Raw genomic sequence first — 13664 nt, forward strand, 5'->3', positions numbered from 1 at the left:
TCAGAAGGATGAGAGGTACTGTTGAAATATGAGTTTGTGGTTTTGTGTTTTGGTTTTTTTTTTTTTTTTTTTTTAGCTGTAGTAGCTGTAGGAGTTACTTTTTAGTTTAAAAAGGAGAAATAGGTCAGAAATAAATCAAATGGAAAATCTAGATGGGGTTCCTTTTGTGAGGTTTTGTTCAGCAAACATGTAGATGGGAAGGGAATGGATAGGAAAAATGCAAATGCTGCATAAGCTGGTACTCCTGAAAAGATGTGTTCCACGCTCATGTTGGAGTGTCACACTGAAGGGCTGAGATGCAGCTGGCTTTTGTTTGTTAAATGCAAAATGATATCAAGTGAAAAATGACTGTCTTGTATGAGTGTTTGGCTAAGGAAGAAGAGTAAATGGATGAAGATGTGATAGAGTTCCGGACTGAAAAAGTATAAGGACTCTGTATACTAAAACCACGAGGAAGCTGTCTTGACTTCCTGGAGTTCTTTTTGTGCTTGTTGGACAATCACAAGCAAAAATTTGTGCAGCTGATCTGATTGTCATAAAGGATTAAATAACAGTTAAACAAAGTTTAACTTTATTTTGAAAAGCTGATTTTGTATGTAGCTTTAATTGTGGCTGGTGGGGTGTGTGGGGTGGGTTTTTTTTGGGTGGAGGTGTGTGGGTTTTTCGTGTTGTTTCTTTGGGGTTTTTTATTTATTTAGCAGCATATACTGAGTTTGCTGCTTCAGGACCCCTGAAAAAGCTTACCACTACTTAGATGCATAAGTGTGGTCAACCCTCTTGGGATCAAATAAAAAAAAAAAAGGTTATGAAATCTCTTCAGAAGTGCAACTAATGGAAGTTTGGATGGTTATGTGGGCAAAGCAAGAAAAATACTCTTACAGTTTGCATGTTTACGGAAGGGAGTGTGAGTTTTGCAGATTTAATGGTGAAATAAGGAAATGCAGTTACAATGCTGAAAACATACCTCTGTAAATCATGCGTGCATTAACTGAGAAAATGGCTGTGGTATTTATAGTAATAGAATTTGAATCAGGACTAAGAGTCAACCTAAGACTGATACATGTGAGTCTTTTTATAAGGACAGTGTTTTGGACACAGTGTGTCCTGTACTGCAGAATAATAACTTCTTACATTCTTGCTCTCCAGTGTGTTTTCCCCAGAAGGGGTGAAATCACATGACTGAAAAGGAAAAAAAGCCAACTGAATTTTAATCTGAGAATTGGTCAGCTTCTCTAGTCATAAACGGGTTAGCTATGTGCTCCTACTGCTGACGGAATGCTTTTTCTAATGTAGATGTCATCCTTTTGACATTGTTTTATGTAACGTGCATAGCTCAGTGTGGAGTTACCTGTGGCATTTCCTCATTGCTGTATGTGTTCGTACTTTGGGAATTGCTTGCCTGACAAGATTTGTCACTAGCTGGGCAAGGAGGCCTGATAGTAATTTTTTGAATTGGAAGCAACATTCCTGGAAAGAAGATACTATTGAATTCAGAAGTTACAGCAGGAAAGTCCAGGAATTAAATGCAGCATAGATCTTGTGATAGAAGTAAGGAGGAGGCAAAGTTTACTATGGTATTGATGTTTTCTTGAAATATTTAAAGTCCCTTTAATCACTATAAAATTCATGACTTGGTACTGTGCAGAAGTGTATTTGTTTGGTTGTTTTTTGTTTTTTTTTTTTTTTAATTCCAAGTGGCTAGCCACAGGACTGGGTTTAAACACTCTAGAATCTCTTTAAAATCCTCTCCTCTTGTGGATTCTTTATTGTACATAGGTCATTAAGCAGCTATATGTGGGCTGATTAACTAAAAAGTCTACTAAGAACCTGAAGAGGGGGCATGGAATCCTGCAGTTGTAATTGTGTTATTCTAAGGGGTTTTATCTGCACACAAAGGAATAGCCTAGTTGTTACTGCACAGCAATAGTTAACACGCTTCTGCCGGGGCTGTCAGCATTCCCGCTGACATCAGTGGTATCTGAAGCAGTAAACAGAAAGCAGCCATGTCTGTTCTTCCAGTGCCAGGGGGAATCAAAATAAAATGCTAGTCAGATGGAGAGCAACGAAGCTGGTAAGAAACTTTAAACTATTCAGAAAAGTTCTTGATGACTCTTTAAAATGTTTAAATGTTCAATGCAGCACTGTGTGTCCTGATCCTTCTGGAGAGAAGGATCCTTTTTGTAACTTGTACAGCAACGCTTCAAAGTAATCTAGCATTTTATAGGAAAGAAACTAACTGTGTTAACTTTTTATTCAGGAGTCTCTGCTATAGTTAATCAAGAATGACTGTACAGGTTCTCAACAACTCAGCTTTTTTCTTGGAAAATAAGAAAAGAACTTCAAAGATGAGGACTTCTGGGAGCATTTTATTCCGAGTTACTGTTTTTAATCACAACTGAGCAATTGAGTCCTGAGACTTGCTGTAATAATTTATAAATAAATTCAGGTTAAGGCATTGACTTACACCAGCCCTGGAGTATTGTTGCAATTATTTTGGAAGTATTAATATTCTAGAGGGCATTCTAAAATGAGACTTCAGTGCTTTATAAAAGACTTTCATTACAAGGTTCATACAGTAGGTTGAAAGTCCCTTCTTTAAAAGGCGTTTCCATTCTCAGAGAACTTAAATCGGTTCTTGTCAACAAAGGATGGTATTTAAAATGTCAATCAAAGCAAGCTATCTGACATCAGACGCTCCTTTTGGGGGAGGAGTGCAAGGTCAAAAAGTGATACACACTGTAACTTCGTAAAGTACATACATATGTGAACATTTCTCCCTCTGATGAGGTTTTGTGTTGTGATGTGAATGTTGATGTATCATGGAAGAAATGAATACTACTGTCCCTTCCCTTCCAGACTATCGGAGGAAAGTAGAACCACCTCTTGGAGGTCATGATCCTCGAACAGCAGTTCAGTTAAGAAGCCTCAGCACCGTTTTAAAGCGCCTCAAGGAAATCATGGAGGGGAAGAGCCAGGTACTTCGGAAGGATTTGTAGGCCAGATTATCTAGAATCTGAACTGTTTACCAGGCTTCTCTAAGCATCATTTTTTAGGTACATTGTGTGTGGGGGGTTCACATGTTTGAAGGATGAGTGAATAAACTCACAAATTCTTGTGTGAGTGCAGGGGAAACAATGGAACTTAATGCTGACTTTTGATGTGTCAAACTTCTGTCATGCTGTGGGAGTGAAACATTTCAGTTGCTCAGCTTCTTGGACCTGGACCAGGTGTTCTCACTTTAGGCTCCTTCCCACTTCTGTTACCTAATCTAGTGTTACCTGATGGTTTTATTCCTAATTGTCATGGTTTAACCCCAGCTGGCAACCAAGCACCACACAGCTGCTTGCTCACTCTCCCTCACTCAGAGGGGTGGGGAGCAGAATCAGAAAGGAATGTAAAACTCAAGGGTTGAGATAAGAACAATTTAATAATTTAAACAGAATAAAAATGTAAGAACAATAACAATAATAAAAACAGTTATAATGGGAAAGTGGGGAAAATAATAAAATCTAAAGGAAAAGGGAGAAAGGAAAACAAGTGATGCACAGTACAACTGCTCACCACCTGCTGACCGATGCCCAGCCAGTCCCCAAGCAACAATCCTCCCTGCCAGATAACCCTTGAAGTTTATATACTCAGCATGACATCCCATGGTATGGAATATCCCTTTGGCTGGTTCAGGTCACCTGTCCTGGCTGTGTCCTCTCCCAGTCTCTTGTGCCCCTCCAGCCCTCTCAGTGGCAGGGCCCAAGAAACCTTCCTCCACTTAGTATACTAAAAACATCAGTGTCCTGTTAACATTGTTCTCACATCACAGCCAAAACACGGCCCTGCACTAGCTACTAAGAAGAAAGTTAACTCCATCCCAGCTGAAACCAGGACACTAACCATGGGCAGGTAAAACACATTGATTGTCAAAATAGTAATGAGAATTCTGATAATTAATTAAATCTGCTACTTACTGTGGTAGTGATTGGTCAGCAGTGTTTTCTTTCAAGCAAATATTAATCAGTGTTAATCAAGTTTGATTCAGCTGGGTAAGGATCTGGTGTTTGCTACTGACTTGTTGATTTCACCTTCCTCTGCTTTGTTGGACCATGCCTTTAAGGTGAGGATCCAGTTGAGAAAAGAAGCCATAACTATTTGTAAGTGATGATATAAATAGCTGTGTCTGGGAGCAAGACATGAACAGGTAAAAGTACATTTAATTAAACTGATTGAAGAGGAAAAAGACTTCTGTCTTGGTAGCTTTTACAGGTAGACTTGGCGTAAGCTCACTTAACTTAAAATGCTATTCTACTTGTAAGAGTGACTTTGCTTTGGTGGAAAGGGCAGTATTTCTGAGGGTGAAACAAAAGCATTTCATTGCAGTGAGTAGGGCATTGAGTGTGGCCCCTATTTATATTTCAGTTTGTGGCAGCTTCTGAAGGGCCTCGAGATTTTCAGACACCTTTGAAGGTGTTGGAGAAGTGCTCAAAAAAACAGGATGCAGCAGTAAATGTGTATGTTTAGATCTTTCTCTGAAAGCAGTATGTTAGTTGCCAGCATACTGACTTCCGTGCAAATGGTAATGCATCACTTCCCTCCACTGCAGCAATGTCTTGCTTGAGTCGCTCTAGGCAACAGTTTCTTGTGGATTTGGTCTGTCTCTGCAGGAGACCACTTTACTGTTATAGGAGGTATGTGTCAGATCCTGGAAGGGGCTGCTCTTATCAACGTTTACTGCAAATAGGGGCCAGACTTGTGTTCTGAACTCTTCTTTGTAGGCTGTTCTTATCATGAGCGTTGGCTGTGACTTGAGCAAGGCAGAGAGCTGGAAGGTGTCACCAGCAATAGCCGGGTTTCTAAACAGCCAGTCAGGTGCAAGTGGGGCAGAGGCAATGTGAGAGAGATGGTGGGCAGAGACATTAATGCTTGGAACAGCTGCTTTTTTTGTGGCAGAACCAGAGGCTTGGCTTATCATGCAGAGCTGTAGCAAAACCTGTTAATTGACATCCCCTGTAGCTTTGCAGCAGTTCCGTGGCAAAGCTTTTTGCTGCATCTTTCCCTGCTTGAAGCTTAGTGTTCATTGTAAAAATTTCTAGACTCTTTGGAACACTATAGACTACACTGAGCAGTCTTCAGCCTCTCTCTGTACAAGTTTTTTTGGGTAAGGACAGCATGAAATTGTTGTCTCGTTGATCATAGCTGTTTTGGTCTCGGAGTTGTCTAGCAGCTATGTCAAACTTCACTTTGTGAACATCCAAAAATAAACCCCCAGGGTGTGCGCTTTTTTGATTATGTGAAAATCAGAATATGGATCACCTTTCTTCTCTGTGGTTACTCTCTTCTTGGGTTATTTTGAGAAAAATCTTGCAGCACTTCCCCTTCCTAAGAAAAACTCAGGGTAGTCAGTCCCTCTGAAAAGGCTTATTGCCAGAACTGAACTCTAGCAGTGTTTCACAGTTAGAGCTGTCATGTGACCATTAGCAGTTGTCTCCATCTGTGGTAATTGTAGCTGGTGTGCTCAGAATGATAATTGAGAGATTTGTCTTGCTCTGTTGTTTATAGCTACCACACCAAATGTAAGTTTTAACTCTTTGTTTTCAAGTCTTAAAAACAAGACAAAAATTCCTGTGGCTGTATGCATGCTGTAAATCTGCTGAATGTGTGTTCCACAGTTGTCTTCACATGGCAGTTAACCTGGAGTTTAGAAACAATGTCAATCTGGGACACAGACTTTTACAGCCATTTACTGAGGTTTTGAAGAATTTGATCATATAACAGAACTTTTCACATGTATCTATAGTCCTTTCAAAGTACATTCCAGTGTTAGCTGTTGAAATGATGTTCCTGCGCTGCTGGTAATTCCTGATAATTTGATTTATCTCTGGATAACAGCTTCAACTAATGTGCAGGTTTTGGGTTTCTTTGTTCTGTTTGGTTTTTGGTTTTGTTTTTTTTTTTTGTTTAACTGTGCTTGTTTGAGGGCCTGTCATATGCTAGAGGCGAGTGAGAGGGAAGAGCAATCAATACTTCATAAGTTGGTTTCTTCTTGACCTTTCTCTACAGCTCAGGATAGTTTTTATCTGCTTTGCTTGCATCTTGGATAAAGAAGGCAAAGGCTTACTAGGTTTATTCTCACAGCTAAGAATTCTCTCAGCCTTCTGGCTCCCTGTAAAACCACATGAAAAATCCTTTCTGTGCATATGTGTGCCTTATACACGAGAGTGTGAACATACACACATGTATATGAATATATGAGAGTGTCCTTTTCATATGCATGGTCTATACAGCAATCATGAGTCCAAACATGCTTTTTTTTATTTACAAAAAAAGGCTTTTCTCTGCTGCCTTACCTTGTAGGACAGTGACTTGAAGCAGTACTGGATGCCTGACAGCCAGTGCAAAGAATGCTATGACTGCAGTGAGAAATTCACCACCTTCCGGCGGAGGCACCACTGTCGACTTTGTGGACAGATCTTCTGTAGTCGATGCTGCAACCAGGAAATCCCTGGAAAATTCATGGGCTACACAGGTAGGGTTTACCTGTTGAGAAGCAGAACATTCTCTGTGTGCTCAGCTCTGTTTGGGCTACTGCATTTTATATTCTGGCATCTGCTAGAGAATGCTGTACAGGTCTCTAGTGAGCTTAGAAATAAGCAAAAAGAATCACAGCACCTAATTCTACCAGTTTCTTCATGCACAATGGTGGATTATGCCATGCCTGCTTATTTTTACCAAGACTACATCCATGATGTCAAAAATGGCCACTGTTTAACAAGGATGTTCACTGCAAAAAACGTGTTCAAGTAAAAGCTGCTCTTAGTGATGGTAGTTTTAAAATTTTATGAGCCACATGTTCTAACTGAGAGTGAAGGAAGCTCACCAGTTACCAAACTCTAGACGTCTCCTGAAGGAGATAATTATTTCCAGACATCAGCTGGTATGTCATATCTGACTGGCTGTTGTTGTACCATGATTTCAGTGTGCACATGTGCTGTCTCTCCCTACCCCCACAACCTGTCTCTCTCTTACTGATCTCGCGTGTTATCCATCATTTGACTTGGAGGAATTCCCTGAATGTACAGTTATCTGGGGTTTTGCTCTTTAAGGGGATATGAGAAGTAGACTTAAACAAGCAAAGAGGTTTTGAAACAGGAAACCCTGCTTTTTCTACCCTACACACCTTTCATCCTGTAGGAACAGAGTACTATTTGTTCCTGTTCACTTACACTCTCTGGTTCCTCTTTCCATAGGGGATCTCCGAGCCTGCACTTACTGCCGCAAAATAGCCTTAAGCTATGCACACTCCACAGACAGTAACTCCATTGGAGAAGACTTAAATGCTTTGTCAGATTCTGCATGTTCTGTATCAGTGCTGGATCCTGGCGAGCCGCGCACACCAGTTGGGAGCCGTAAAGCTAGCCGCAACATCTTTCTGGAGGAGGATCTAACCTGGCAAAGGTAAAGTGAATGGTTTCATGCTGAGCTCCAGAATCGTAACTGTTTTCAGGCTGACACACCTAGACAAAAGCTGGTGGTTTCCATCTGGGAAACTTAGTAGTAGATCTGTAAAAAGATTCTAATCCTGTGCTTGTTTCTAGTATTCTTTTTGAGTTGAAACGTGGCAACTTTCCTAGTGGAGTTTTAAATTATTTGCAGTTTTTTCCTTTAACCTACTGAATCGGTGATTCTATACCAGTTGCAGAGCAGGCTTTTAGCTTCAGAGTTTAAAAAGACAAACCAAAACCCCATCCCTTCTAACTGCCAATGTATTGAGAGGCAAGTCAGTGTAACACTGATGCTTTACCTGTCAGGTTTTCAATTGAGCGAGAAAATAAAGAGATGCTGTCTGTGTAAATGAAAGAGAAAAGGTGGAAATAACCACCTGTTTCAACTGAAGTGGGATTGAAAGGACAGCTATAAAGGTTCTCTGATCTCCTTCCAAAGTATATTTTTTCTTATTGCTCTCAAATGAGGCGTTCTTAATTTTCAGGCCATGAATGAAAGATCGCTGTACTACTTATCAAATGGTATACAAGCTAATTTCTGAGGACCTTTATTTAATTTAAGGGTGGGCTGGAGAAATAGTGAGATGTGGTGTTTGTGTTCATTTCACTAAAAACAGAAGAACAGGCAGGTATGAAACTACGGAGACAATCTTGAGTCAAAGTCTTTCTTTAACTGAGGGGTAGCGTTAGTGACATGTGCCTCTCAGCAAATCTCTTCTGGTGGTTCTGATAGTTTTAAAAGGAAAACCTCAGAAACAACTGTCTTCAGAAAGTGCCCTGATTCTTGCTTTGCATGTTGCTTTTCAGAGTATGGTGCTCCTATATGGAAGCAATTAAAGAGCTGGCTTTAGGCCTAAAGGAAAGTACTTCTGGTTTAATGTCATGGTCACCTAAAGCAGTAATGTTGCAATACTTGGGATAAATGCTACCAGATTTTGAATTGGGGAGTAAGTATGTGTGCTCGGAATGCTTCTCTTCAGGTGTACAAAATAATAGATGGTATCATTAGTTCTGTCTTCTGATGTGTTATTAGTATCTTTATTATAGCAATTCAACAGCTTGTAGGCAGAACATGTAAAGCAAGTATTTATGTCTTTATTTTGGGCAGCTTGTAGTACTCAAGGGAAATAGTGGCTATTCTTGAAAGCCTAGTAACTTTCTGTAGTAGAACACTTAGTCTTGTTGGGGAACACTGAGTAAACGTGGGCTGCTTTTGTGTGTGAAAGGGAGAGAGCGAGATTAGGTAATTTCCTTCAGTGAGTGTTGCTCGTAAAATGTAAAACTTTGCAGTGGGTTATGGTGCTTTTTTTAATACTGCATTTGGTATGTTCCTGATTGACCTTCAAGGGTGTGAACTCAAGACATTGAACTTAAATGCCACCACAGTGGAAGGTGGCAACTCACAGCTTTGTAATGGAAGTAAAGTTCTTTTTCTAATATATGGCTTCCGTGTGAGAAGTGGTTTGCTTCAGAAGAAAACTTGGGAGTTGAGTCTCTTCCCAAAATAATGTATTTGAGATAAGGCTCTTGCCTGTTGCTGTCATACACTGCAAAACAGTGAGAAAAGCATTTAGGGGAGTGATGCTGTATTTACTTGTCTAATCTTGCTCTGCTATTTGAGCAGTTGGAACATGGAGGCATGGGCTTCTGCTTTAACTAACTTGAAGGGCTGTGACCTTTAAAAGTGAAGGAGTGGTGTACTCTTGGCAAGTACAGGTACTCAGGCAAAGTTGTATTGTGTACATTTTCTCGTGAAGAACATTTATTGTGCTAGTAACGTGTCTACATCCCAGAGTACAGCCAGTATGGCTCTGTCAGTTGGAGTGTAGTGGCTTTTATCTGTTAACAGTTTTGCCAGTAGGAATTTACTTTGATGGTGTATGAATATCTGCCGTCCTCCCTCCTGCAGCGGAAGGGGAAGGAAGGCAAAGGTGATAGTGATCAGGTTAAACAGTTACAGAAGGTTGTCAGGCTGTCTTGGTAAAAGCTGTCTAGCAATAGCTATAGATAGCATTGCTTGGATTGCAAAGATGATGTGTTAGGGAGATGAGGGTAATGCCTCTGCCTCCAAAGGGTGGAATGACAGCCTGCAAAGAAGGAGGATGTGTAAGAAAGTGATATAGGGGAAGAGGGTGTGAAGGCAAGATAATACGAGAAGTGGGAAGAGTCTGTATTGTCCAAGACTTATGTCTGAATGGAGAGAACTTGAGCACTGTCCTTCAAATATCATTGGCCCACAGCTGGAGAAAGATTTCCCTATTCCCTCATTGTTTTAAGTCATGGGTGTGAATGAGAGGTAACATTATGGTTAACCTTATTTTAATTCCAACTGTTCTGATGCTGCTGCATGTGGCAAATCTCTCAAACATCTGTAACATGCTCCTTTTCCTTGCAGTTTGATTCACCCAGACTCTTCAACTACCACGCTGTCTGCACGCCTTGGGTCTGTGCAGGAGGATGCAGGGAAGTCACCAGCTAGGAACAGGTAAACTAATCATATCTGAATATTTTCTGTCCTGGATGCACTCCTAGCACACTCTTATCTGTAAAGCCTGTATTTTGGGGCTTGTTTTTACTGAGCATGCTGTTTCATCTTTAAAAAGGGACACCTCATTACCCATATGTAATGCTACAGAAAGACCATTTAGGCACATATTCATATTAATAAATATACCACTTTTGAGGAACCTGTAGTTTGCTGCTTAGTCAGTCAAATAGAGGTGGTGGTAAAGAGGACAGAAAGGGGAAGAACTGGCTAAGGAAGGTGGTTCTGAGGAAGATGAAGAAAAGGGATTTAACAGGGATATGGTAATGGTAGGCAAAGACTGAGGTCATGGAGGAGCAGAGGTGTAGTGTTCATCTGTTTGTTTTGTGGGTTTCCTCCCCTCCACCTCCTCTATCTGCTCCATCTGCACTTTCATTAATTACGATCTTTAAGTTACCAGGCTTCCTTAGGCTAAAATCCCATCATAGGTCTTTATGCAAGAGTGCTGGGTAAACTTGGAAATGTGAGATCTTCAGCAGAAGTTGTGAATGCTTGAGCTTAAATACCGTGGTATTAGAAGAACAAGTAATTTCCACTTCATAGTGCTTCTGCTGTGGTTCTGGTTACATACTTCTGTTATGGTTAAATTGGAGGAATGAAGGTGAGGCAAGGATATGAGAAGCAGAGCAAAGATAATCCAAATTTCAGTGTTGGAGGCAAGAGATATTCGGAGACTTCTTTACATTGGTGCTGCAGGAATGCAGAATGTTTAGCAATTTAGAGGGATCTGGCAGGACCAGCAAAGACTAGGGAACTCTGCTGAGAAGGATGCTGGGTGTGCCTTTCAGGGAACGGACTGTTTGGAATCTATCTTCTGTGAGATGGGAACAGTTAGGAGAAGATAGGTGCACACTGTACAGCTGAGAACCAAAGATCTCACCTAGGGGAAGTAAAGTACTGGTGGATAAACTCGTGCCAAAAATCAATTCCAGATTTTTGGAATGGCAAGGAATTCAGAGTTAAAAGGTCAATGCTAAATAACTGCAGTGATGTCAAGACATGTCTGAAAACTTGAGGATGCTGTCGTGCATCCTGTTTGAATTGACGTTGTCTGTTTTAAAAGGCCTTTGCTGTTTGCTCACACATGCAGTAGTAGGAGGTTTGTAAGATGGACCTGGCAGGCTCAAACCACTCATTAAAGTTAAATTTTAACTCTCTGGCTAATCATGGCCTCACCATAGTACTTACCTGTCTGGACTCCTGTTTGAGAAATAACGATGAGGTATAACCTATCTCTGCTCAAATTCTGAACCTGTGGAAGCAAAGCTATTGGCTTTGGGCTGAGCAATGCTAGCCTTTAGATCTTCTCAAAGCAGCTGTTGAAGTTTCTTTGAGGCAAGCTTGACCATGCCACTTTGTAGATGAGACAAAGCAAAAAAGGTGCAGGCTGAGTGCATTTAGATGCAGGTAGCAGAAGTTACTTAATACTATTTGTTTTCCCTGTGGGTGGGGGACGTGTTGGTTTTTTTCTCAGACTGATTATTTATAGGGGAAAAAAACCCCAGCACAACAGTCAAACATTGCAAGCAGAGGGATTTGAACTTCTCATTTGCAGGTTCTTCTAAAGGATGGGGATTGCCATTGCAAAATCTCCCCCTCTGTTTTTAGAAAAGATAAATACAATTAAGTCCCAGATGTAATTGGTGATGACAAAGACACAGATATGAAATCTGACTGTTAGAGTGCTTGTTAAATGCCCTTTTACACAAAAAAATACCTGCTGATTACAGGTAGGTGGTACAGTTAAAGTAACTGTTGCAAAAAAAAGCACACGGGAGGAGTGCTTAATAGTGGACTTTGATGTCAGTCTCATCTTCCACTAAGAATGCTTTCTGTTAAGCTGTGTAACTCTTCCAGTTTTAACTTTGTAAACTTGAGAGCATCTGAACAGTAGAAGACTGGCAGAGTTTTAGCCTGCCTTGAATGCCTGACTATGACAGAAAATTTTTGCTTGTCACCTTTACATGGATGTAGAGCCAACATAGTTTTCTTTGATTCTGCTAAAAAGTACCTAACTAAAAACCTTTATCAGACCAGTATTCCTCCTCAAGAGACAGGGGAGGAAAAAGCAATGATTTTGAGACTATTGCACCTTCAGTGCCGCCTTCTTGCAGTACAAAATCTGAAATAGGGTGGCATTACTATTTCATGCCAGGACTCAGCCGCACAAACCATTGAGAATTCTTGGGAATTTAATTAGAGTGTCTGTTAGCCACTTAGCAAACTCTGTGAAGTTATCGGAGTTTAATTCCAAAGGCTATAGGCTGGCAACAGTTCTCATCACTGAGACTGCTGCAAGCCTCTTGAGGCAGTTCAGCATTAGTGTTCTGAGCTTCCCTGTTGCTGTATGCAGAAGTGTTTTCCATCCTCGCTCCGTAGAGTGCTGTTAGCATTAATAGCTTACACTGCATGCTTTTTGCTGTGTGATGAGAAGTTGCACCCTAGTTATTGAGAGGCTTACTCTAGTTGTGGGACATTGGAGCAGAGGGTATCTGGAACTAGCCAAGATTTCCTAACAGTTGAGCTGAGATCAGATGGATATTGCGTATCACAGTACAAGGAAGATTGCCAGCTGGGGAATAGGTGTGCAAACTTCCAGACTCTGCAAGCTTTCAACCATATATTTCAGAGGGCTGGAGAGAAGGAATTTTAAATAAGACAAGGAGAAGGGGAATCTCTGCCCTGTTACATGGATCCTGTAATGGGATCTGTTGCTGGCATGCCATCTGTCTTGCCTCCAAACTGTTGGAGCTTCTACTTAACCAGTATCCCATCCCTGCCTCAGTCTATTCAAATGCAGACATATATGAATTGCTGTGTCTTAACTTAATTCTGCTTCCTACAAAGAGCTTTACAAAAGTTTATATTTAACTTAGATGCTCTAAAGCAGTACACTTGCTTCCTAGGGATCCTTTCTTCTGCTTTGATGGGGTAAGAGTCTTTAAGCAGTAAGTCTGTACTGAGGAGAGTGAACAGTGTCACAGGCTTAAGTTCCTTTTTGGCACACTACAAGATCAATGGCTGCTCTGGTGAAGCACTGCACAATGAACACTTACATCTCAATATTTCTCTCTTTCGCTACAGATCAGCCAGCATCACTAACCTATCACTGGATCGGTCAGGTTCACCGATGGTGCCTGCCTATGAGACATCTGTCAGCCCACAGGCCAGTCGCACGCATATGAAGGCTGAGACGAGCGAGGATGAGCGCAAAATCCTTCTGGTACCTTTCAGGCTTCTGTTTGTCTTGCTCTGTGAAGGCAGTGAAGTTTGTCTTTCTTATATCATGCAGGAGTATCTTGCTGCCTTTAAAAGCTCTTTTCTGAGCACTCTTACCTTACCTGGACCCCTCATTCAGGTGGGGCAGGGTTGGAGAATATTGATGCTGCTTTGGGTGCTTCCATCTGCCTGAAACAAATCATAGTTTCATGCAGTGTTTACATAAAGGTGTTTACAGGTTTCGTCTTGGAAAGTGTGTTATGCAGTGTGGAGTTGGTGTGTGGTGGCTTCTTGTGGGTTAAACCCATCATGGTTGCAGCTGTATCACAATGATGTGATTCTGTATTTTTCATAGGCTACATAGGAAACTTTAAATGGCTGCATACAGAATGAATGAGTTAAAGCTG

At 41.0% G+C, this 13664-nt stretch overlaps 1 protein-coding gene across 5 annotated transcripts in view; it reads left to right on the forward strand.

Annotated features, from left to right (window-relative positions):
* The window catches only part of PIKFYVE (phosphoinositide kinase, FYVE-type zinc finger containing), a 69151-nt gene that overhangs the window by 8593 nt on the left and 46894 nt on the right, over positions 1 to 13664 (forward strand). For 3 of the 5 annotated variants that reach the window (XM_080400239.1, XM_080400241.1, XM_080400240.1), the window contains exons 4-8: positions 2857 to 2975; positions 6346 to 6517; positions 7239 to 7446; positions 9889 to 9978; positions 13123 to 13261. In XM_080400239.1, coding sequence (XP_080256365.1) covers positions 2857 to 2975; positions 6346 to 6517; positions 7239 to 7446; positions 9889 to 9978; positions 13123 to 13261 — 728 coding nt within the window. Of the gene's footprint in view, positions 1 to 15; positions 2072 to 2856; positions 2976 to 3790; positions 3898 to 6345; positions 6518 to 7238; positions 7447 to 9888; positions 9979 to 13122; positions 13262 to 13664 lie in introns of those variants that run through there. The other 2 variants (XM_080400242.1, XM_080400243.1) reach the window with 2 other exon arrangements.

Source organism: Falco punctatus (assembly GCF_963210335.1).
Source record: "Falco punctatus genome assembly, chromosome: 8".
NCBI lineage: Eukaryota > Metazoa > Chordata > Aves > Falconiformes > Falconidae > Falco > Falco punctatus.